The sequence below is a fragment of the Neodiprion pinetum genome, chromosome 3 (genome assembly GCF_021155775.2).
Source record: "Neodiprion pinetum isolate iyNeoPine1 chromosome 3, iyNeoPine1.2, whole genome shotgun sequence".
Taxonomy (NCBI): Eukaryota; Metazoa; Arthropoda; class Insecta; order Hymenoptera; family Diprionidae; genus Neodiprion; species Neodiprion pinetum.
This window is the reverse complement of record NC_060234.1, coordinates 24,411,917-24,434,172: the sequence shown is the minus strand read 5'-3', so window position 1 is coordinate 24,434,172 and position 22,256 is coordinate 24,411,917. Positions and strand designations below refer to the sequence as shown.

The following is a 22,256-nucleotide window of genomic DNA, read 5'->3' as shown; positions in this document are numbered from 1 at the left end:
CGACATATACAGGTTGTTTTGAACTTTTTTGAATCAAAATATTGGATTATAACTGATAGTTGGACGAAGAAGGAGCGAGGAGGCGGGGTGGGGGAGTTACCGGAATTAGCTAATACTCGTCAAACTGGCTACCAAGGTGGTACAGAAATCAAGCAAATAAAATACGGTAAATATATTACTATATAGCGGATATACTATTCAATAATGGAAACTTTATTGCGCGGTAACTTGAAGTTTCGATCGACAAGTCCTTCAACGGCAAACGAAATTGCGGATCAACGGAGTATTTATTGTCAGCCATAGCATAGCAAAACTGTTCGTACATCACGAAAAATCCGAGTTATCCCGCCGATTGGCATGAATGGATGGAGTTGTAGCGTGTTATATTTTGAAGACTGAACTCCTTCAAAAATCGTTGTAATATTACGAAACAGTGCTTTCTTTCTTAATTTATCGTTACGAGAAAGCTACTAATTTCAACCTCGTAATAAATTCCGAAAAATGTCTAAAGTCGTATTGTAATATAACACCGATCATATAGTGTTCAAATAATCATCCCTATAAAACTTACGATTATTATGTTCTTTATTGGTACTATTATTATTAAGTATTTCAGTTCTTATCTTCTGAAATGCCGGGAAAATTTTCCGCCAATAGAAATTATAACGGTGAAATGTTTCTTTTTCGAATCCCTTTTCATTTTTTTAAAACGATTAATGACTTCCAGAATTCTTGGTCTGGTCGTAGGCAATTCATGTAAAAAAGCTTAGACCTTTTACCCATCCCTTCGTTGTCTTTTTTAGAATCACGCAGAAATTTTGGTCCACCATAATCCCGTTATATACTGTCACGTGACAGCTCGTTTTACTGTGGGGCTAGATGGTGGATTTCAGCTGTCAGTGACACAGAGTCAACCTCGTTACGTATTATACATATATCTTGGACAGGTTGGACACGTTAAACTCCTCATTACATGCTACTTACTAATTATTCATGCACAGATACGGTTAAGATTTTGTGTATATCAGGGCCGGAAATTCTAGAAATTCTTAAAGCGGAGTTTATTTGGCAGGGGGCAGAAAGAGGTAGGCATAATATTTCAAAATGTATTTTATTCATAATTAGGTCGCAAATGTATGAAATCGGTTTTCGAATGAAGTATTTCCTCGTAAGAATATTTCTCTGAAAAATTACTCAAAAAATTTTATTATGACGGATCGCGTATAGAGTTCTGCACATAAGTTTTCCGAAGTTTTCCAAAGAACTCTTGTCGAGTTTTGTTCTGACCGTTTCCCAATAGCTTTGGTAAATTCCACATTTATTATTTAGCCTATCGACAGGCTGTACATACGGCTGAATTTTTATACGAACTTTTATATGATAATGGAAATGTACTCGATTTCAATATTGACTAATATATCTCTAAATATCTGATAGACGTCGAAACCGAGTAGAGCGTCTGCTTGAGTATAATGCCAATAACCTACCACGCAAAATAATGATGACAAAAAACGTATGACAAATCTTGAAGACAGAGCTCAGAAAAAAGCTTTAATTAGCCACACGAGAGATGAGTCAGAAAGGATGCAAAAAAATATGCAGAATAAAAAAAAATTTTAATGGGACCAGATTTCTCCACGTCCACGTATTTGGTTCCCTGTAATGTCAAGAGTGAATACAATTAAGACTGGTGAGAATTCACGAAGTTAGAGCGATAGTAATGCGAACGATAGAAACATTTGGAAAAATGTCGATACTGCAACTTCGCGATGAGTTTTCCTTAAAAAAATTTGCGAAACAGCGATTGCTCTTCAACTTTAAACTGACAAAACGTCGATAATAGTCATAAAATTGACAAAAGGTGCGAGGGATATGATGAGGCGTTGTGATTATTGTGAAAAAGATGCCACTTCCTGGCATACGTACGTAGATGCTAACAGTTGAAATGCCAAGTTCACACGGGTAAACCGAAGTCAAAAGCAACGTGCCAGAAGCAAAGCAAAATCAAACAACTTTTTGTCCTAGGGTCACCGCATGTCACGGAAAAAGATAATACTAGATTAACCGTAAATTGACATGCCATAAACAGATAGTTAATATCTCGATATACACGTCAGATATTCAGATTTTTGCGAAAAATTTTACATCCAGTGCCGATCTTTCCTGTATACGCAAAAGAAAACGAAGACATCAGGACGGATGATTGACCCATGAATCGTTATCTATTTCGTGAAGCAATTAACAAAATCACAAACTCCACTTTGGATAACAATTCAGTATAATTCTACTCTCTAAAAAATTACGAAGTCCTTTCGCTTGAAGCTTGTACAAAAGATGGCTTTGTAATCCCGAAATGTAAAGTTATCCGTCACATCACACTAATGTTATATTTCACGTATGTGCAACCATTTGGTTAGCACACGCCGACAAAGAAGTCAAGCAGTGCTTTTTCTTGCGACTCAATTTACAAATATTGATAATTCGAACTAAAAACTTATTTTTATCAAAGTAAATATATAGCCTATGCTACTCAGGGATAGTTTAGATTTTTATTGGTGCAAGATTTTTTAAATCGGTTCGGTAGCTCCAGAGGTTATCCCTTACATACAAACGCACAAACTTTACTTCTTTTTAATATTAGTGTAGATTGAAGTCGATGACAACGATTTTTATTTATTTTCGTCAATCCTTCTTATTCACAATCACTGATTTCGGAGACATAATATCGATAATATATATGATGTAATTGCACGCTTATAAGTCAAGTATGCTATCGAGTTAGACTGAGAGATAAAAACGTACGAAAAACTTGACATCCCTGTTGAGGAAACGAATTTTGCCTCTGAGGACCGCGGAATTAATAGAATTGTTCGACACGTGGAATTTCAATTTTTAAGGTAGAATATTTCCAACCACACCTCAAGTCGTATCCATATTGACCGAAGTTCTGTAATTCATAAGAAACACTTCCAATCTAAACTAATTATTTATGAACGAAATTTTCACGACGAGTATTTCAGTCAACTTGCGCACGGTATACGTTGAAACTACAGACAAAATTGACTGAGTGTTTTCAGCGATATTATATATATATATGTATATATATATATATATTAGGATGAAGGGTGATAAAAACATTTAACCTCTTACATTGGCTATAGACACCGAGTTTATAGAGACCATAATATCAGTCGACGCGTTTCACGTACGCTGATAAAAATATGTTATCGACTCTATCAGATGTGTTTTTCTATTTAGTACGAAGGTAATATTCTTTATTGACCCAATTCTATATCAGTTGATTCAGCTAAATATCAATTCAAGTCAACCGTTTGTTAATTCTATCAACCATGATATTTACATGGATCATTTAATTGTTACGTTGAGACTACATGGAAAACCACAACGATAACATTTATTCTGAATGTTTCAATTTAAAGTCTAACAGGGCTATCCATGCCATTCAATATCTTGCCTGTCATCAATCTTTACAGAAATCCAAAACCTCAAAAATATGCATGAACATTTACCGTCATCAAATAAACCCGAGGATGTTTGGTTTTCAAATAAATTTAAGTGATTTTACACGATTTACACTAACTACGCGATTTCTAAAGAGTTTCGAATTACCCGTAAAATTATAATCATACGTGTTCTTTTGTCAAATACTTTCAATTTCTTTATGATCAATTTAAAGGTCCGAGTCCGACAATGGAATTGCCACGACTTCCTCTGGACATCGTCGTGTCTCCACTTGTTCTATCCCGGCGTGGAGGAGTAACAATATCCCAACACATTCTACGGATATTTCTCTCGGTGAGTTGATTACCATTTACTACTCTTCCATTCTCGTTTTACGTAGCATAAACACGAATACATTTTTAGTCAAAAAAACGCAAGGATGTTTCGTAATATTCAGAATTATTAGTTTGCTTCTTCTCTGTCTCTCCGTTAAGCGACTTTCGATGTTACCGCACTTGCCTTGATTGAGTGCCTCAAGTATTCTTGAGGCAGGCACGGCAGAAACTGAAATTAAACCAAAGACACGTGATCTCGATATTTAACATTCCAGGTACAGGTTCTCTCAAGGTATGAGCGCGTACACAATAATTAGGGGCCTCAAATCACGCACGCACGCACGTTACTGCAAGGGCACGTGCGTGCGTCTTAGATTTAGTTTGGTCAGTTCGTTCTGGCAATCAGGTCAAGGCTGCAGTTATGTACTTGAGACTCGAACATTACTATCTGCGAATCTCCTTCCAGGTGGCTCAAACTCGAGGCCATTCATTGACAATGAGAGACATTGATAATCCAGAGACGGATGATAATAATAGCAGACGTGTAACTCGGTTCTTTGAGACAGTGGAATTGATTTAATAATATTAGCACTGTGGTAAGAACACGAGTTTCAACTTTCCAACTACGATGGACGCACTTTGCAAAACTTCAAATTGCTTACTTCCATAAGAAACAGGCTTCGGGGGGGAATAACAGCTATTTTGATCTATAGTTGTAAAGTCGGCTTATGCATAAACCAGCTGGAAGAGCAATGAAATGCGCGATTATAATTCGTCTGAATTAATACGAAAAGAAAGTGACTGATAAGGATGAGTAGAAAGAGAAGAAGAACGTAGGAAGTGGCGGAACGTCAAGCGTAGATTGGAGAAAAAGGAATAATTGTTGGACAGATATATCTCCTCGAGGCCGCCGTGGTTGTAAACTGACAAGTTCGAACTGTTTGATAGCATTTTTGAGCGTAGCTATTACCAAGGACCCGTAATAAACATTCGGAGCTTTCGCCATTTCCGACGTAAGAGCACGCCACAAGGACTTGGTAGCGGCGTCGAGGAAGTGAGATGGAAAAAAACAAATACATTGTTGAATTCTCTTCGTACTCTTTGACATACATAGATTCATGCTCAACATTGCTCGTGTGCGTACGTATGTATAATAATGTGTGTGCACTGCATGCTCGAACTTCGACGAATGGAAATTAGATCACGAGTTCCAGCATCGAGTATGTTCCATATTCTTGGTATCCTCAACAGAGAAATCAAAAATGAATCAACAACCAATCTGTAGCGCTGTCTATGGCAAGTAATTCATAGGGAGCTTACGGTGAAACATTTTATGACGCCTATACTTTACCTACAATTTTGCATGAGAGTCTTCCTGGCGCCATTTCATAAGTCGAATATGACGGACTTAATTGCATTCCCTTTAAGAGGGGACCTTCATCATGAACATGAACATGTCACAACGGAATTTCTTGATAACAACCTCGGTTTTATTACAGAAATCAATTGGCCTTTTGATATAGATAAAATTTTGTGGAAGTCAGCATTTCTAAGAACCTTGACAGTGCCGCTTGTACAACTATTCCTTAAGTTAACCAAACTTTCATTGTACACGTTGGTATTTGCATAGTGACCTTACTACTTAGTGCATCATAAATGTATAATAAAAGGCTCAACAGAAAACCATTAGTATAAGATCTATTCAAGGTTTGAGAACACATTCGTAATCGGGAATACTTGAGTGTATAGCGTTTTTGGGTGATTGAAGCGATACGAAAAATGATCAACTTGGGACGTTTAATGTAATAATACTTTCTCTGAACAACGAGACCAAGAGAACGTTGGTTTGTTCGCTGAATTCGATCGATTTTCGTCGCGTGTACACGGAGCTTGCGGCTATATAATTTCACGCGCAAATCACCACCCCGGACTGCTGCGGCTTGTGACTCCGTAGGCCTGCTGCATTCAATAGAAAAGTTATTTTTGAACAGCAGGCGTAAACGTGGCGAGGTTAGACGGAAATCCGGGTTCAGGTGCGTGAAGTAGGATCAATATTTGAAGCAGGAATCCCTGGAGCCCGAAACCAATGGTGTTTCCGACAAGGTGTTAAATTCACATCGGGAATGGTCTCTCTTGTTATATCTCGAAGTAATTATTGCCGCACTTCAACCTCGACAGAGAAGTTCCTGTCCAGCTGTTGCATCCTTTATTAAAGGCGCAATTAATCACATCTAGACTAAACCTGTTCTCGTCTTCGATATCATCCAGGCTCAAAGAACAACCAGCTTGACCGCTTTAATTCAGTTACCTTGACATTAATTTTATACAGTATTTATGCAATTCAAAATAAGACTCGTAAAAAGCTTCGCTCGTTTGGAATCAAGAGAATGATGGTCAGCGTTTACAAATGAGTGGCGTCAGGTACATATGCGACTGAAGGTGTCGCTTGATACTTTTGGACATTACTCAACGCTCCTTACGATGATCGTCATTTCTGATGTCTAGTATACCGTCCGTGATAAACTATAGGTGACTTTATTTCCGATATCTTTGTGTCCAATATGCGCGAGACTTGATTTGTACTGTCCTACGGAAAAAGTCTATTGACTTTACCAAACGTTGGATTTTCCCACTTATAACGGGATCGAGAATCGTTTAAAGCGCATCGGTGAAACCCAGAAACGCCACTGGAGTATTTTCTATCTTCGGGAAATGTAGGCAATGTATAGTTTCCCTAAATCGGGAGTTACATACGTGTTTAAATATACGCGAAGGTTTCAGCGGAAGGCCAATTCGAGAATCGATCCTATTCTGCTTTTCGAATACATCATGAAATTATAAAGATTAGATTATATCTGCTCGATGTACCTACCATTGAGGGACGAATGGAACAGATGTTCTTGTAAGTGCGCCTGTGCATACGGTATGCATGTGGGGCACGGACAGTTTTTATCATCGGGTTCTTCCCGTCTGACAATCTCATAACTAACACTGTACCGTGATGATATATTTAGTGTCGCAAATACCGCAGGCAAATGTGAACTGTCCTAAACCAGCTGAAGTTTTGAGGTCTGTCACGACCTTGAAGAGACTTACACCCTGCCATTGTGGAGAGATCTCCGGTTCCATCGAATGGCTCGGGCATCCAACCGAAACCGCAGGACCTTCTCTTGTTGTACCGCCAGAACCGAAACTACTCTAACAAACCTGAACCCATATTTGGCTTGTCAGTCAGCTTTGACTCTGGGAACTTTTACATCCTGTGTAGAGCTACGAGGAAAGGTCTTCTGGTTAGACTGCTGGACCCCAAAGGGTGATGAAAATTTTTCCACCCACGTACCTCTGTGGTTAACGTCCGGTGCTAACTCTGACACCATCTGAATCCTTGAGCCAATACCGCGTTTGGCTTAGAACCAATTGCAAAAAGTGTTTTGCTCGGGCACTGTTCAAAAATGGTCTCAAGTTGAAACCGATTATATTTTAGAAAATAGTCTCTGCGTCAAATAACTGTTTGTTAGAGAATTTGTAGTTTGATATATCGAAAATCGTTCGCGATTGTGCAGCTCACAATCTGTATACGTCTGCATCGGTTCTTTTTACATTGAGTGCATTATTGGAATTTTTTGTTCCATACCACTAAGCTACGCTTTCACACTCGAAGACGTGCTTTTTTTCTCTCTGATCGCACATCTTTCTCGAAAAATATTTTCTTCAAATTCATCAAGATTTCGAATTACATCTCCGAACTGATATCGCTAACTGATATGCGATTTTTGTTGAAGAAGTTTGCAGCCTTTTCATAATTGTCTTGATTTCGTTAAAACTGTACGAATTTCGATTTAGGCTTTTCTTCTATTCGTACCCTCGATTAGTGACAGTTGCAGGTCATCCATTTCTGAATGGAATGATTGAAGTATTGTTAGTTCTATATTTGGTAAACTAGTACATGCATTTATGCTGAATTGCTATCCATAACGAATATTTTTTATACCTACAACAAATGCAAAGAATTTGGAAACACCGAGAAAAACAATCGTATTGTTGCGGCTGATATTGACATTCTGCAGTAATTCAACGTGCAACAGCTCATCGAAAAGTCTATAATCCCAATTCGCCTGCTAGCTCTAGTTCAGGATTGTTATAACATGCTAAATTTACGAGAAATAGATTTCGATAGGCTCTGTAGCAAGCTATTGAATTTCGAATCACTCAAAACTACCATAATCGGGTGCAACGATACAAACGTTCTCGTTATGGGTACCTTTATATGCTTTTGCCACCGCACCGAGAGAAATTTCTAGTTGTGGTTACTATACAGTCCTCGAATATTTTAAATTTTTACCATAACCGACAAATACAGTTTTGGGTGCAAGATGAAAATTAGTTTTTTAGCTGTGACCAAAAATTCTGGTATGTATTTGTTTTGATCATTAACACTCGTCATACATTTTCTTGTAACTACATATAATTGCGATAATTTGATATCGACCGCCGCAATAATAAATTTGTCTTGAAGGGACCAGCATAGCGGCTTTAAAAAAACGGACCGTTTAAAATTGACTTATTTGTAATTACACGTCATTTCACTTAAAATAAGTGGTGAAAAAAAACTTTGTGCCGTGAGGGTTTTTCCTTCCACACCGATGGCCCAATTCACCCTTTCGATGCTTCATATTATTTAATAAATTTGTTTTCATCGTACGAATGTGCAATGTAAGAAAAAAAAATCAACCAACTTATATGCAAATTAGAGAACTATTTTTTGGAAAATTAAGGCAACTGATCATAATTGCTCTGACGATTTGTTATTTTCGAGACTTTGCATTTAAACGACGACGAATGGTTCTTTGAAGAATATGTGGCATCGATAGAATGAATTGGGCTATCAGCGTGGAAAAATCCTTACGACAAAAATTTTTTTCACCCGTGTTATTAATTTTGAATAAAAAAGAAATCGATTTTGGACTATGCTAAATTTTTTGAAAGCCGCTTCACTGGTCCTCCGAAGGTATTACTATGCTGCAAAATTTAGTACACTGAACAAACTGCTCCTATACTTCAATACCCAGAAAATGTAGCAGTGACAACTATAATCACACTAAATAGTTACTTGTTCTACACATTTTCTTGTCTGTTAGAACAACATTGAAACCGTCGTTGTAACGATATACGTTTCACCAGAATTTTCTAGTATAACATTATTTTCGTTGCGACCTTTTCGAAAAATAAATTATCCCCTATAATTCAACCTAACCTGACGTCAAAAATTTCCGAAATCACCAGTATTATCTTCCGCGTATTTTCCACGGTTTGGATTATGTTCCGATCCCGCCGGATGTTTTTTGGTGTCTTTCGGTACCTCCGAACAGACGCTTTAAAGGTCTACGAGACGGTTTCATCGATCGGAAACTGGGTAGCTTGGTCCGACGTTAGTTGGCGCTGAGGGCGTAGCTCCACCATCCCCGCGTATCGGTTCCGTTTCGCGGTAACCGCGTAGGGACGTTGCGATGCGAGACGATCCGACGGACGTCCATTGTCGGTGTCGCTATAGACACATTCCCGGATAGCCTAGTACGACGCCGTCGTTGCATTCGGAACGATCCTCTCTCCTCATGATACCGTACTCCACGTGTCTGTGTTTCCGAGGGCGTCGCGACTCCCGTCGCTGGGTCGTCGTCAACGACAACCTCTGTCCCCTGCCGGTAAGTCACACCACCAATCAACAAACGCAACTACAAATCAAAACGAGATAAACCAGCGTGTTTACAGGTCCCCCCTCCCCCTTTCTTGTATAAAAAAAAAAAATAACAAACGGAAAACAATCGGCAACTTGCGCCGTTTGAGATACCCGAGATCGTAATACTCCGAAAAGATGGTTCTACAATTGATTTCAGATCAGTGTAGCCATAACAACCTAACCTAACCTGTAACTACCCTCGTAAGTAGGATATTGACCCTTACAAGTCGTCTATAGGTGGGTGTGCGGTATTCTACGCACATCCGTTGGCTCTGATTTTTTTACCTTGTGACGGGTTGGTACCTCCGACTTTGTTTCTGAAGTATTTTGCTATGCGTGAATTTTTTTTCGGTTCGTCAGTTTCGGAACCCAGATGGATACGAACCTATGCTATCGCTTTGTATCTTCACGTAGGTACATATATGTAGTTCTGCGTTATCGTGCTGCGTAAAACGATTTTTTATCTGGAGTAGCTACAGGACTTGGCTCAAATCTACCAGAAATATCGTTGACATATATTTTTTTCACGGAAGGTATGTGCGATGATCGTTTATTCGTCAATTGATGGATGGTACGATATTCGAATCAGCTGCTACACACCCTGTGTCTGCAATCAAATTTACGTATAACATACCGAATGAAAGGGTGTGTCACACGAAATGGTAATGCGCGGAGTATGAATAGTGTCAATGCATCGGTCACCCTTCCAAGTACAATTAGGGACCATTCTTTCTGATTGCATCTACTTTTTTCTCCAACGTAATCGGCACAAATCAGAGCTGCTTTTATTTTCCTTCATTTTGAAAGAGCCGGTAAGGGTTTGAAATTTACCAATTAAAAAAGTTCGGTGTTTGTGGGGGACTTGATTGAAATCGTTGTATTTTCCGAAAAGCGAAGAACAAACGGTTTTGATAAGACATTATCGCATTTTTGTTTCGAGTCCAATGCAATGCCACGTACACACGTTTTGAACAGAAAGAAGACATTGTGAATGTATTGACTGATTTAGTGGAATATTGTTTGAAGTCTTATTGCGATCGTGAAACTTGTGAAAATTTACTTCCTCAAATTTGCTTGGAAATCTGAATTGCAAAAAGCCGTGTGACCTTGTACAATCGATTTTGTTGTGAGGCAAAATTTTCAAATCGTTGCGACACGAATCACCATCTAAACAATTATATGCCGTTGGTAGTTGTTGGCAAATTATTTTGTAGGATGTCTTCAAAACTCAGCAAGTTTGAAATTCCGATGAGCACGTGGTCACGTGAACAATTTAGGAACATTTACGAGAATCCATTTCATTATTTCGTAGAACATCGATTTTTATTTCAAATTTCGTTGTGATGTGGTCGTTCTGATGTTAGAAAGTGCGCTGCGGTCAGCCAGGACTGATGAATTATCGTATGAATTGATAATTGAATAATTTGAAAAATAAAACCTCAAAGCTCGTTGCGTAGTGGAATAAATTCATACAAAATCCTTCAATAGCGTGATCACTTTGCGAAAAATTTCAAATCGATTAAAAGTTTTAAGAGAAAATTACCTTGATTCTCAGAAATACTTCCAAATCGGCGATGTAACACCATGCTCAACACACCTCAAATCGAAACAGAGTAATCTCTGGAATAGAATATCATTACATGCACATATATTACCATATCAACTGTATTTTTGTGCAACTGTACACGCTGGCATACAGGTACATTATATAATTAATAATAGCTGGCTAAATGATTTGGACCATTCCGATTATCTTGCTTTAGTGTGAATACGCATCTTGGTACCTTTGATACTGTGGAGTTCAGATCGTTATTGAGTCTCGTGAATTACCGTACAAATTATATGGTTGTTCTATTCGGTTTAGTCGCATCCTTGGCAAGGGTTCGAGGTACTTTAAAATTATCAGTATCATGCTGAAAACATTGGGTGGTACTCTGAATACACTTTAATAATTAGTAACAACTTCAATATTTTTAGACGTGACTTTACTTCCGATATGATATTAATTTTTGTGGCCCAAAGCGGGATTAGAACGAATATGGACAAACTAAGAAAAGAGCAGAGTGGCGAGTAAGTCTCCCTTTGTTACGCACAGAATCGTGAATGACAATCATGGCCAGAATTTGTCTTAAGAATGAGGGCACAGTAGCGGAACTTTTTAAGTCACCGAAGTATATAAAAGATAAACTCAAGTGGTTTAACTTCGCCAAATTAATTCGCCGCGAGGCTTCGTTACGTCTTTTACAATGATCTCCCTCCCGGCCAAGTTTTGTGCGCTACGGGCTTCGTGCTGAAGGCAGTCGGAAGATACGAAAATGCCACAAAAACGACGAAAAGAATTTTCCTTGCCTCATAATTGCGTCGCTCATGTTGCACGTCAAATCTGTATTGACCCGGACACCGTCGTCGAGCATTATACGTACACGTACGAAGATGTCCGAGGCATCTGCCTCTTCACGAGCGCGTTCCTTCTTTGACACCGAATGAACGGTAAGATGACATCGACCCCGACCACGTACGCGCGGTTATACGAGGTCGAGGATCTCGTCTCGCCTTGCAGATTAATGTAATATTTTGACGATTCGTCCTGTCGCTCATACGCAGTGCAGTGAGCAAGTGCCGGTGCGTTAATTAAGAATGATTCGGTGGACCGTTGGATCAAAAGATTGGAAAATAGAAAAATGACATGTAAAAAATGTCTGTCTATGTTTATTGGGCCAATGATAGAAATGAATCTGATTATAAGCACATTTGGAAAAGCAAGCTATAATATCAACAAATAAGTCCGCAAAAGCGCATGCGCGGAGTACAGGAAAGACCATTTTTCACTCCTACGAGTTGAAGAAATTGTCTTTCACATGGTGATGTGAACTTAGAAAAGATGTAAAAAGCTTCGTTGAACTTACGTAGGCGTTTCTATAAACCAATGAATCCACAAGCAATATTAAATCTTAAACCTGATGAATTCGGATTTTCGGTTTCTTTGTCGGTATTACATTTAATAATATTACATTTAATGATTTCACCTGTCGTTTGTGAGGATTTTCAAGAGACTTAATTTCTTTCAAGTTCAAGGTTCCGATCATCTGATCATACTTTCACAATACTACCCTGGCTAAATTAATATCGCAAACGCGAATACGGAATCGATTTGATAGTGGAATTTCTTGTTGAAGTAAGTCGTAAAACACAACGTGCACTGTGGTGCACTGATTTTTAATGAAAGTCATGACGATATGTACAAACAGTACGTATCACCCTACTTCCCAGGCTTAACACCCAATACAGTTCATGATTACTTAAATTTTATAGAGTTATTACGAGAGATTACTTAACGAATAATTTTACTCTGACCAGATGATTTCTCACGATTTCTAAGATTCCATATGATTTCTCATCATTTTTCAGATTACAAAGAGACTTCTATAATCCTAAATAATTTCAGTGTGATTTCGGAGCTTACGAAATCATTTCGAATGATATTGACACCATGATCCCTTGAGCGAAACATACATCCCTTGGTCATACATTTATCTTCGTTCGGTGTAACAGCTTGTAACAGCTGTTGACGTACGTGCAGAATGTCGATATGCGTGTTGAGTGACGGGAAATGAAACGAAATTGAGATAAAACCATATCGACATGTCGATGCATAAATGGGGAAATTTTCAGATCGATCGGATAGTATTGAAACAAACGTGACTTTTGTTCGTAATTCGAAACCGTAACTAATTGAGGGCCACACGTCGTAGGTATGTGTTCTCATGTGGGTAGAGCTACATTTGTTATTATTGACCGAAAGTTTTAATTATACGCGGATCGCTGTGTGTGCATACGAGATGAAATCTCCCCATCTTGTTACTGCCCCGATATACGTACTATTGATGTTTACTTTGTCGGAGTATTTTACGTGATACCTACAAATACATTGTTCGTGCGTATCTTCGTCGTGTAGGTTGTATAGAGTACATATCCCCGGCCCAATTAAGTGACTTGTCCCGGCCACATTTCGCCCAGATTATCGCAATTTTTCATTCAACGATCAAACAGTGCTAATTGTTGTTGGGGAGACTTTTACTCTACTGTAACAAGGAGTACATTTATCCCGCTTAATTTTGCTGCCTTGTCAGTATACCTTGTCTAATATACAAAACTTACTCATCGAATTGTTTTACTTATGAAAGTATTTCACAGACATTCCAAGATTTATTCGCATCGGGAGTTTTCTGTGAAACTTGCCAATTAACGCTAGCAGATAAGCAGCTCAAGCTGTGTTTTCAAATATACGAATAAAAAACGGTGCTTCGGCTGACTGTTTGCTAGAAAATAGTTTCCCAGTATGTACTGATATATATATATATATATATATATATGTGTGTGTGTGTATATATATATGTATGTGTACGCAATATACATGTAGACGTACGAACAAAATTATAGGATTTCTATAATTTCCATGGATTTTGTCGATACACTGATTAAAAGTGAATACGAGTTTTGCATAAATAATATAATACTTTCAGATATATTAAACTCTACATTATAGAATCGATTTTTCTTTACAAAAATTTTTCCACGTAGAAAAGAAGTTTGGGTAATTGAAAAACTTTCCATACACGTAAAGATTTCCTTTAAATATGAATATTGGCATGAATAACGATAGAGAAAATTGGTTTCAGGTTGCTATAATTTATGATTTTCCATAAAAACGAGACATATTCGGTGTATTTCTTGTAGAATTATCTAATTGTTTAAAAATTTTTATTTTTTCTTACTGCGAATATCATGCCTTAATTATTTGTTTCAGTGAAAAGTAGAATAATTTATACGAAACCAATTTCATCTCTTGCAGATCATAATTGTGTCACCCATTTTTTGGCATTCACAATGAGATCCAGAACCACTTTGAAACAAGTTTTGTTCTACGTAGAAATCCATCAAATCAGTTGTTTGCTACACGTGATTGGTTGACACGTGATTGGTAACGCAATGTTTACATGTTTGGATTGAAATTAGTCAGGAATCGTTTAAATAATTAGTACAATTATAGAACGCTTCTGGCCCTCTTACGAGATCGTACCTTGCGTTTTGGCCATTTCAATGTGCATAAATTATCGGTGAGATACTTTAATTATTACCGGAATCGCCGTAATGATATGTTGAAAATGCATATGTGTATAGACTGGCATTGCGAACGGATTGTGCAAATTTAATGGCTGCACTGAACAAAGATTTGCTCTATTATTCCTGGAATATAGCCATTACTCGAATTACGTGAATTGCTGAAGTTTTACACCGAATAATAACAGTCTCTCTTGTTTATATCTGTGTAGTGAAATGTATCGAAGTGTGAACGAATCGTTCAATGTAGTATATAAAGCTCATGCAGTTCTTTCAAGAAGTTAAGAATAAAAGACATCGTGATGAATTCTTGCCACTCGAAAATCATTGTTAGTCCTACGTAAGCTCGTTATGTCAATTGTTCACGGATAAAATTCATAATAAATTGCACGAAGTGAAAAATTTATCATCATTATGCGTTGTTTTCAACGTAAAAAGAATTCTTCAACATTTACATTCGCTTGCCGATTTTATTATCAGTATACGTACCGAGAGACACCCCGTGAAACTTGGCAGATTGAGTGCCCAATTGCGTGTGTCCGAACTTTATCAGATTTTTCGCGCAGGCTGGCCACCTCAAGCCTCGGCTGTTAAACGCGACTTATGACGGTTAGGTAGGTGATGCGAATCTTTTAGGATAAACATGGAGATATCAAATAGTAAATGTAGTAGTAAACTTTTATTGTTAACTGACTGATGATTGATTACTGCTATGAGTCTGGAAGTTGCGTTGTGAATTTCAAAAAGTGTCCAAGAAATACTGACTCCATTATAACATTTTCCACATTTCTGCCTGTTACGCGTAACAAATGCTGAATTCACAATCAGTTCAGAATTCAACCGTCAGTTTTCTTTAATACCTCTACTTAATGTATAATATATATGTACAAACTACAGTAGCTTATAGAGTACCGACGTTTCTGTGGGACGGGTGAAAAATTAAGTTTCTCAACATCGCGTAAGTGCAAAGTATATCTCATGTGAATCCGTTCACCATGAAGCTGAACTGATTTGAACAGCGATGGATAAAAAATTAACAACACAGTTCACTGCCCGTAGAAAATAAAAACTGGTCAAGTAGTGATAGTCGGAAAAAATTGAATTTAATCATACAAACAGCACCGAGAAAAGAACAACTAACAATAGTTTTTTCTCTTCAATGATTCCAGCGCATTGATCGGAAAAAGTCCGGAAATTATAATTTTGAACGAAAAAAACAAGTCCTTGTTCAGACGAAACCATGTTTTGTGTCATTGCGTAACGTTAGATGTACAGAAAAATTTATGACGAGGTCGTAATTATTCATAAAATAAAAAGTACTTCACGTTTTCGCTGAGTTCAGGCACCGGTCTATACTCACTGGAGCATTGAATGCTGAAAAGTCGATATTTCAATTCATAGGCTAGTTTAAAGATCGCTGTTTGTTCAACGATAATTCGCGCCGATCGTTATTGCAAAAATTCTGAAAATCTTGGAACGAAATACGCCCTGTTTTGTGTTGCCCGACATTTTCTCATCTCGACCATAGTCGCACGAATCATTACAGCTTTACAAATACTCATTACTAGGGTAAGAAATTTTCTCCGGAAATTAATACATCTCACGATTACTTAATTAATACAGTTATTCTTACATGCTAGAAATTTTTGTAATTTCGAAATCACCCTACAGGCATTCTTTGCCACAGAAACCCTGATTTTTCACTCGTCTGTTTGAGATCCGGGACAGTAATCAATGAAGCTCATACTTGCCTGTCTAATACAGAAGTTCTGCTACACGCAGGCAGCGTTAGGGCTCGCAGTGAAAAAAATATACACTTTTTCCCCCTCTCTTTTGGCTGTAGGGTTCGTATTTATTTTTGGAAAAATTGTCACTCAGAACCTGATGTTGGAATTCTTCGGCTGTTACGTAAATACGCGTGCAGAGTACCGCAGACACGAAACGCCTCCGTTTCTTCGAGATCTTATACGGATATTCCCTCGGGTGGATGCATCATCTCTCACCGCTTTTATAAAATTTCGTATTTATTAGACTCTTAATCTGTTCAATGAACACATTCATGACTAAAATCGGACTTTGAGCAAGTTTTGGCAAGAAATTTTGGATACATCGTAAACTTTATAGTTTGAAAATCAGATATCATGTACCATTATTAGACATAACTTCGGATTACACGTAATAAATATGGTCACAATTGGTACCTAAAGCGATCAAACATCTACCCTATATATCAGTACAGCTACGTTCGAATCGAATGTAACCAAAACTTCTCCATTCAAAGTATCTACTGGATAATTGTGCATCGCATACTGTTAGGTGTTGAACTTTCAGGCCATTGCGACGTCAATCGCTACAACAGGACGACAACTTTGAGCTTTCATCCTGTAGATAAAACTTTACAGAGACAGGGTAGTACCGATACCTTCGTCTTCCCGCATAGTCTGCTTATACAATAAAGTACTTAGTGGACTCACTGAGAACTAATTTCCTTGTCGCTGTTCTCTGCAGCATGTCATTCGAGTTTTTTGCGGCAACGAAACTCATTAAGTGTCACTTATACTAGCTACACACTAACCGCTCGATAGATATTGGCGGTTATTTCGTCTCAAAGGGTCGGACGATCAATACACCGCCCCCACCTTATCTTCTCAGCTCATCGAAAACTACACAACTTTTCTCATCCACATAGGTAGATATATCTGGTCTATTGCTCACCAGATCAGAGTATGTACTGCAGGGATACCTTGCCCGTTTCTCAATCGAATTTCTATCATCCGACACATCGTGCGTGACTGAAGTTGACGAGGAAACTGACAACTTTCGAAATTCCTCAATGCGCTTCGGAGTTTCGCTAAACGAAAATATAGAGTATCCCAGAACTGAGTACACAAAATTATAGGGGCAATAGATGGGCTTGAGTTTGGTAAATTAACTTCCAGAACGTGTGATCTCTGAAGTCGCGTTTGCGAGATATGACTGGTTGGAAAATCCCTCTAATTGTAAGCGTCGTCACACTGGAGGCATCGGTTAAGAGCAGTGTTGGGTACCACGAATTACTTTGTGTAATTAATTAATTAAAAATTACTAATTATATTACATAGGTAGATAAAAAGGATGATTTTTTTTTTTATGGGAAAATAAACCGATTTTTCCTCATCTTCACTTCACGCGTACCAATAGAGCAAAATTAAAATCCTGCATCGGTACTGGAATCAAACTAATATCTACGTATTAAAAGTTTTGGTATGAAGTTTCGTGAACAGTAACTTGCGTGTACTTCGCATCTCGTAAATTCTACCATCGTTCCAGTACGTAATTTCCACGTCAAGCAATGTCAGTCCTTTTCCGTGCTGCAGCGATAGACGAGAATAGAAAAATTTTTTCTCTTGTTCAATCGTTTCGAAAACTTTAAATCGCTGAGCTAAAATTCGATTGAAAAAAGTAATTGGATTCCAAGTGTTTATTGCCCTGCGGCACGACCTGCAGGGCGGTCCCGAGTGATTTCCAACGGTCGAATTCCAATCCACCATCAGTATCTACCGTCAAAGCTGCACGAAATGCACAAATTCAATTGCACCCACGCAACGTAGGATGAGTAAAAAAAAATACCCGAGTACCGCACAGTTAAGTCTGATGCTTTACAAAGGGCTTGGCATAGCTGGCAATCCATGAATTTTAACTATAGAATAGTGGATGCACCTGCCAGGTACACATGGCTACTTTTATTTGCTCTGATTGACCGTAATGTGGAAACGCTCCAATTTGCAATTCGACTGGTGAAAAATATGTTAATGCAGTCTAAACTTAATATTTTTCACCAATGTTTAACCAATCAAGGATTTTGCTATTCACTTACAGTTCATTACTCACAAGATAAGTATCGAATTCTTGAAAAGTAAAGCCTCTATCGGTTATGGACAAGCGTATCGGTGCAAATTCCATGGAGTCTGGCAGGTTTGTTAACCAAAAAATATGACAGTGAACGATATGTACGTAGGTGTAGGTCTCGTCGGCGTTCCTCAAGGGAGCTTTGGACTGATCTCGGCGGCATAATAAACGTCATTCATGTGCGTGGCTTCATCTCCTCGTCCCATTCATATTACCATACCGATTTCCTTATTCTTCCAGTAAATCATCCATCCGAGGAGGAGAAGCTTGCGGGGTAGATGATTAAAATTCGAGTGCATATTCAGCCCAGATTTTAGAGTTCAGAGTTCCGACGAAGCACTCCAAGGGCTTCCTCAGCTATAGTCCATAGCTACAGGCTTTAATACCAACACAAAACTGGTCAACTGAAACCGACGAACGGAAGTACTCATTTTGATAATGAGTTCTTCTTTGATATTAAAAGTCACTCGTAACTCCCTTTTGAAGTTCGCCTGATCTTTTATACTCGCGAATGTTATACAGGGTTCAATTCTAATTAATTTAATGGAATTTTTGTCCAACCGCTTAAATCCCCGTGGCGGGCAGGGAAATTTTCCACGCGGCATCAAGGTTTAACATCAGTTAACGCAATTAGGTGTATCGGTGAATCGACTGTACGCTGTTAGTTCGACACGATCCTGCAACCAATCATCATCGAACCGAATGATTCAGAACAAAACACTATTTCGGTCGAAACTTTTTCTGGAGCATGACGTATACATGGTATAAGTATAGACAAGTTTCGAGGGAGAAACTCTTGACCCCAGATTGAAGCTAGTTTTGTCTAGCGGTGTCAACTTCTTCGACCTTCTTTGCTTCGCATAAAACTTTTTATGCATTCTGTTTTACGATCCTACTTTTATAGAAAAATTTCCGTCGGAGTGCTGACAATTTAATCCTTCGCGGTAGGAGTGTAGTATAATATATACTTCAAACGAATGTGTATCCCATCACGTGTGTCAGGTAATAACAAGGTGGAGTTTGACTTGCGACGTCAAACTTTCTTGTCCCTTGCCTGCCTTATTACGACGACGCTGAAGTCGGTAACGTCAACGTATCGAAACGTTGAAACAAACATTCATATTTTGAACCTTTGGAATAACCGTAGAAGTTGAATTTACAAAATCCGAGTTTTTTAATGCGTTATTAATGGTTTACTAAATTCTAGATAATTCTGAAGTCACAAAATAACGAGTTACTCTAAAGATGCATTATTATAATCACGTTACAAACTTCAGCCTAATTTATTATGCTCCTCTTCAAAGCGCTTTTGACCTGTAGTGGAATGCGACGGATGGTAGAGGTTTCGTTAGAGCATTTGTTCAAAAGTGAATGGGAACAGAAAACATCTCTACCGTGTAATAGAAATGAATCTAAGAAACTGCGAGAAACGCAAGCTAATTATAAGATATCAGGGAATAATTTGAGAGGAGGGTTTATATACGTATGTTAAAAATGATTGAACTTCGGAACTTTCTATACGATCCTAATATTTTTGGAATTTTTCCTGTTCAGATCGTTTGAAATTTTTATAAATACTCGTCTCCAGAGCAGGTGAAAATGGATTTGTATAAGTACTTACTCTGATAATGTTTGTACGTTATAATTATACTATAACGTAAGATTTCTTGGATGTTTTTCAGAAAATTAGCGAGAATCTGATCGGTGAGCGAAATGACCCCAAAAGCATTGGATTTTGATCGGAAACGTCAGAGTTTTATCGTTTTGAGCGTTCTAATTATGAAAGCTCTTCTCAAATCGTTGATATCTAATTAGCTTGTGTCACTCGAATTATCTCACAAATTTCTATCACATATTAGGAATGTCGTTTTATCCGTGTTCATCGCCATTGGCGCAAATAACATGGCTGGAGGTTTTTCAAACGGATTTTTCCTCTTTCCCTGGCCGTTTCATCCTTAATTCGAATCACTCCGCATTCATATTGAGATATCGAGTAGGGTGACGTCCATGGACGAAAGCGTAGCCCGACTCTCAACTTTGCGCATGTGGATGAAATGGATTATTTTCCTCGCCGATGGATAAAGCTTGTCAGATCTTTGTATATGCGATTGGTGAAAGAGAACGATTGAGCGAATTTTCCTCTTCAACGGTCACGCATTGTTCGTCCTTGAGCTTTCCAGATTCTGTCCTCAAGATCAGCAGCAGATATACCCTCGGGAAAAAGACCGAATTAGCTGACGGAATCTGCACGCTGGCAGATTGAAAATCTCGATTTATTATTCAAGTATTACTACGCGTCTGCATTTCTTCACGTGTAAGTCAAACAGCTCGTTCGCGCCGCTCAGTTGAATCCATCCCCGCGATTTTTAACGTTTTATCATACTTAATGTACGCGACCCCGAAAGGATTGAACAAAAACTCGTCGTATTTGCATACGCCCGTGCAAATGTAATAACCTTAGAAAATGAGTTTATACGACACGAGCATGCTTTACGCGTTTTTCATGCGTGTCTTCCGTACGCGAAGTATGCGTTTCTATTGCTGTAGAGTGAGTCTGCGAGTGCGCATGCGCCGACGCAAATAAATCCGACATTACGCGACCCTAACCTCAATTTCGTGCTGCGTGAAAAAACTCGCAACACACTCTTGTTATGTAAAGAATCGTGTGCAACAAGAAGCCGATGATCTTTTCGCCTCGCGTATTTGCAATATTAGTCTTCGGCTCGCACAAGCGAACTCGCCTTTGGTTCGTATGCCTGCTCAAATTTTTACTACACAAGATACTATTTGTAAATATAAAAACTCGAAATTTTTATATTTTTTATCACTTGATTTTTTTCTCTTTTCACAAACAGTATAGTGACTGTTATAATGTGACGTAGGTACGTTGGGGGGAAATTATTTGCGGAATCGTAACGAATTTAATGTGCTATTCTGTATATAATCGCAGTAAATAATTATGTCCTGTATTATTTCTTCTGGTAATTTTAAACAATATTTATCATGCGTTACTTAGTATCGACTTATCACATTTTAGAATATCGGAGCACCCGCTGAATTGTTTCTTTTGTTTTGTACAGATCAGTGTTTAAGAAGTCCGTTGTAAATCTGTGCCAGAGTCTTATGAAATCTTGATTAAAAATCCCCGAAATCTCGTGATATGAATGAATCCGTTCGAGCCCCTCTGAAATTTTTGACCTTATGAAATTTTCGTAAACCCCGTGTAAACTCGTCCGATGAAGCCCCGGTAATGAAATCGTGTGATATTTTGATTAAACCCCTCGGTGAAATCTCGTATCAAGAGTTGATTAACCTCTCGAGTAGACGGACAAACAAAGATAGATTTACTGGCTTTTTGGAGCAAATGGGGAGCGCTGAAAAGAATTATGTCAATCCAGTCCATAAGCCGTATCGGCCAGATTAATGGATAAACTAATATGCCCGCAATAATCGGACTGGCGGAGGTGAATTTTAAGAACGATTCTGCCGGAGCGGCGCGCAGCGATTGCATCGCGTCTTTCTACAAAATCCATGATACCGCGGTAGAAGTTCCAACGCTTATTGGCACGTGCAGAACCGACCGCAGCTTCGAACCAATAAACATCGATTGCGGTTACGGTCCAAAGGTCAACGATGGCTTGCTAAATTGTCGCCATTCTCTAGATTGCTTTCTCAGCGAGCTTATTACAACGAAACCGCATATCTACGTCGAA

At 38.4% G+C, this 22,256-nt stretch overlaps 1 protein-coding gene across 3 annotated transcripts in view; it reads left to right on the top strand.

The window, feature by feature from the left end:
- The window catches only part of LOC124213786 (uncharacterized), a 130,735-nt gene that overhangs the window by 3,608 nt on the left and 104,871 nt on the right, over nt 1–22,256 (top strand). The window contains exon 2 of one of the 3 annotated variants that reach the window (XM_046615425.2): nt 3,698–3,816. In XM_046615425.2, coding sequence (XP_046471381.1) covers nt 3,712–3,816 — 105 coding nt within the window. In that variant the 5' untranslated portion in view covers nt 3,698–3,711. Of the gene's footprint in view, nt 1–3,697; nt 3,817–9,313; nt 9,500–22,256 lie in introns of those variants that run through there. The other 2 variants (XM_046615427.1, XM_069134125.1) reach the window with 2 other exon arrangements.